The sequence below is a fragment of the Pundamilia nyererei genome, unplaced genomic scaffold (genome assembly GCF_000239375.1).
Source record: "Pundamilia nyererei isolate P.nyererei 1_Seehausen unplaced genomic scaffold, PunNye1.0 scaffold00704, whole genome shotgun sequence".
Taxonomy (NCBI): Eukaryota; Metazoa; Chordata; class Actinopteri; order Cichliformes; family Cichlidae; genus Pundamilia; species Pundamilia nyererei.
The window spans coordinates 56,098-60,076 of record NW_005188105.1 but is presented as its reverse complement, the minus strand read 5'-3'; the positions used below and the strand labels follow the sequence as shown (position 1 = coordinate 60,076).

Sequence of the window (3,979 nt, the reverse complement as noted above, 5' to 3'; positions counted from 1 at the left end):
TGCTGCTGTAAAGTTGGACAGTATAACGTGAGCTGACTGACTCACTGCTTCAAGTGGATGTTAGAGGAACTGCACGTGCCTTTTTCAGCACTGGAGGTTAATACTTTGTTAACAGTTCAATTTAATAATGCAGGTCTCTCCACAGAGACGCCGACTGACCGATTACAGCTCAGCGGGTTACAGGACTGATGTTTTAGCGATTTAAATGAGTGGATGTTTGTGTGCTGATCAAATCACTTCCTTGTTTTTTTTTTACTTCCCAGGTGAGTGAGAGAGAGTGACAGAGAGGGGGAGGGGTCCGGCGACTCTCTCACTCAACAGTGACAGTGAGAGAGGAAGCTGCCAGCAGGCTGGGAGTGGTTGGGTGTATAAAAGACAACTCTTCTTCCTTCTTTCTGCATTCGACTGCTCTCTCCCCTCTTCCTCACACCCAAGACTCTACCTGCACAGGTAAGCTAGCAAGCTGTCCCACCTCTCTCTCTCTCTCTTTTTCACACATAGCAAAAGGTAATATTGATTTGGTGCTTGTGAATCCAGGTTATTGATCAGTGTGTGTGTTATTGATCAGGATGTCGTGGCAAGGTTATATTGATAACTTGAAGACGCCTGACCAGAGCGGGACGTGCCCGGTGTCAGAGGCAGCCATCTGTGGAATCACAGCTGGGCAGGAGAGCGTTTGGGCCAGCTCACCCGGCATCCAAGTCACGGTACACACAAACACACACACTGTTCCTCTTCCTGCCTCTACAAACTGCTAAATATATGTAAAAAAAAAAAAAAAAAAAGTCCACTTCCTCCTTTAAAGCTTCTGCCAAGAGTTTTCAAACAACCTCACACTCAAAAACTTGCTCAGACTGGTGACATCAACCTGCACAAACTGCCACTCCTTTGGCTCATTTTCTGTTGCTATGAGAAAATTTCTTGGAAATAGCTTCTTATTTTGCATGTCCGTGTCTTCTTCTTGAGCTTTGGGTGTGTTCAGTTTGTTGCCTGTCTAGCTCACTTCCCGCTCTCAGTGCTGTGTTCAGGTGCTGCAGGAAAACACGTGTGCCATACAGGTTTTTTTTTTTTAAAAGTCAGAAATTTAAAGCTTGGCTTCAAAGGGGAAAATCACTGAGCAACAAGATGACAATTGTCAGCTCATTGGCTGCTTCCCTTAGCTTTTAATTTTTAAAAGTACAAAGAGAAATGGGGTTTTTATGGGTTTTCTTTTTTAGTTTTGATCCAAGTTCAGGTGTAGAAACAACTTTCCAGGAGTTCAGGAGATGTGTTTAAACTTCCTCGTTTTAACTTTTGCCAGAAAGCACAAACATGCTACAGTACATGTAGTTTTCTGGAAATGGTGTTAATTATAACTGGAAATAAAACACGTGCTATTAAAGGTTTTTAGGTTTTATTTAATTTCCATGAAATAATCTTTCAGTGTGACAAAAAACATTTCACCTGAGGTGCTCGTTTTTCTACACATTTTGGAAAATGGAAATGGAAAAAGATGAATGCTAATGTCTCAGAGCAGGCTGCGTAACGGTTGTGAGTTTCCGGTAGTTTCCGGGTGTTTGTGCTGTGCGTTTGCTTTAACTACCTTATAAGGAGACAATGTCGAAAAACAGCGAATACAGGAAGACGAGACGCTCACTTCTTGTTTCTGAGACACACGCACACACACACACTGAGGTAAGGAGTGGAGTGTTGCACAATGTCTCAAACACACACACATGGACACACACGTCTGCAGGATTTGTCTTTTTTACAGTTTGTAAACTTTAAATTATAAAATTAAAGAAGTTCGTTCCTGCTTTTAAAAACACTCTGTGTGCATTTGCGTGGGTTTGTTACACTCACTAGTGGGCTCCTCTCTGATTGGCTGATGTTTTTTGGGAAGTGGTTTTGCCTGTGCAGGCAGCAGCGTGTGCATTTTGGTGTGTGTGTGTTCATGTCTTGACTTGTCGTCCTCACATTCTTTCCTCCTCGATCCTCCTGCAGCTCCCTTCACTTCTCAGAAAAGTCTCCACAAAAACAGAGCGATGGTTAAATCTCACGTGTGAGCTCAGAAACCTGCGGAGCAAAAGCTGACAGAAAGCAGGAAGTGTGAATTCAGTTACACGTGAGGCTGAAGCCCGAGCACATCTGAGTTTAAATGAAAAACGGTTGGCGGTGATCAGCTTTGAATCAGACGCTGTTCTGTGTGGATGTGTGCAGGTTTGTTAATTAAAGAAGGCCTCAGAAAGAGGAAGTCATGCTAAATCTAAGCATGTCAGGTTCATATGTGTAAATGGAGATCTAACGCAGACTGCGTTTAAAGCTACAATGCATGTACTTCCTGGTGAGTTTGAAGGCACTCGAGGCCTCCTTCCTCTCTGAGTCTCACTCACAAAACACGTTTTCTGAGAAATGAAGTGCAGTGAAAACTTTTCCTTCTGAGAAGAAACACTTCAAAAGGTCAAATCTGTCCACGTACATGGCAGATGTGAAACTAGCTGTCATCACAGTTCATGTGATTCAGCTCTGCTGCTTCAGAGCAAAGTGCAGTGACAGTTTCTTTGACAGCAGTGATCACGTTTTATTTCTGCAAGTCAACACTTCAACTTCTTCAACCGCATCTCAACTTTCAACAAATACATTTGATTAATAATTTCATTTCAATAATAAAACCAGACTGAAATCCCCAGAAATCCAATGCAGTCCCATAAAAGTGTATATTATTATATACTATGATAATAATCTTTTATTTTAAATATAAAAAACGTAAAGTAAAGCTTTTGTTTTTATTAGAATTATTGATTATACTGTATTTTTTTATTTTTCTGATTTAAAATAATCTAATTAGCAGTATTAATGATGCAGTTATTAGGTAACTGACTTATAAAACAAGGGATTATTTAATAGATAAATCAATACCTGAAGCTATAAATGTGATGCAGTCCTAAAACCAGATTAGATCATTTTTAATTTTCTAGTTAAAAGAAAATAATGTGAATACAGGTTATATCACAGATGCATAATCATGAAAAAATGACTTTATTTGTGATAAATGCATTAAATGAAAACATTTCTGTGACCTCAGAGCTGGTAAAAACACTCTGATTAGTGGATGGTGTCTGAACTAGGCCAGTGCGTCAGCTGTGTCAATGTGACACACTAACAAAGCTCAGACAAACCAGTAAAACCAGTATCAACGGGCGGCGCAACAAAGTTATTATTTGTTCCGATTCCAGCTGGAAACACACAAACCAATGAGCCAGAATGTCGTTTTTCTCTCTCTCACTTCCTACTGTGCATGCTCACAATGGTCACACCACATTAAATCATGTTTCAATGACTTTAGCTTCCTATTCCGACGCTTGTTTATGATCCTCCACACACGGCGGCTGCTTTTTTTATTGTGAGATTTAAATAAACTCAAGCTGTAAAAGGAGAAGAGCCCATGCTGGTCATGGTGGGTACTTCAAGGTGGCTGGGAATTTGGAGGACTCAGTTAAATAGATCCACTAATCTCTATCTCTCGCTCTGTTTCCCTTTTTTAGGTCGATGAGATCAAGAAGCTGGGTGCTAATGACCGGTCGAGCTTCGCTCAGAATGGCGTTCACATCGGCGGAGTAAGGTGCCGGCTGATCCGAGACCAGATGGATTTTGACGGAGTCTTTGCGCTGGACCTGAAGACCTCAGCAGATGCCGAAGGAAACACGTTCAGCATATGTGTTGGAAAGGCAAAAACAGGTAAGATGTTTCCATTGACTCAGCACATTTTTATCCTTTGAATTCACTCCAAATCTCTGAGGCTGACACGCTCCTGCTTTCTGCCTTCTCTACAGCGATAGTCATAGCCAAGGGCACGAAAGACGCTTCTGGTGGTCAGGTATCCAGCAAGGTGTTCAAAATCGTTGAGTACCTGAGGAAGGCTGGTTATTAGGACAAGACCGTCACCTTCACCACATGAGATGGATGCCACCTCCCGCCTCCCTTTCCCTACCCTCCTCCC

General features: G+C 41.8%; 1 protein-coding gene across 1 annotated transcript; it reads left to right on the top strand.

Moving 5' to 3' along the window:
- The first annotated feature begins 360 nt into the window (after positions 1 to 360).
- pfn1 (profilin 1) lies at positions 361 to 3,973 on the top strand. The gene is made up of 4 exons (XM_005754864.1): positions 361 to 450; positions 569 to 707; positions 3,525 to 3,717; positions 3,813 to 3,973. The coding sequence occupies exons 2-4, from the start codon at positions 570 to 572 to the stop codon at positions 3,908 to 3,910; spliced, it is 429 nt and encodes a 142-aa protein (XP_005754921.1). The 5' UTR covers positions 361 to 450; position 569; the 3' UTR covers positions 3,911 to 3,973.
- Positions 3,974 to 3,979: the final 6 nt, after the last annotated feature.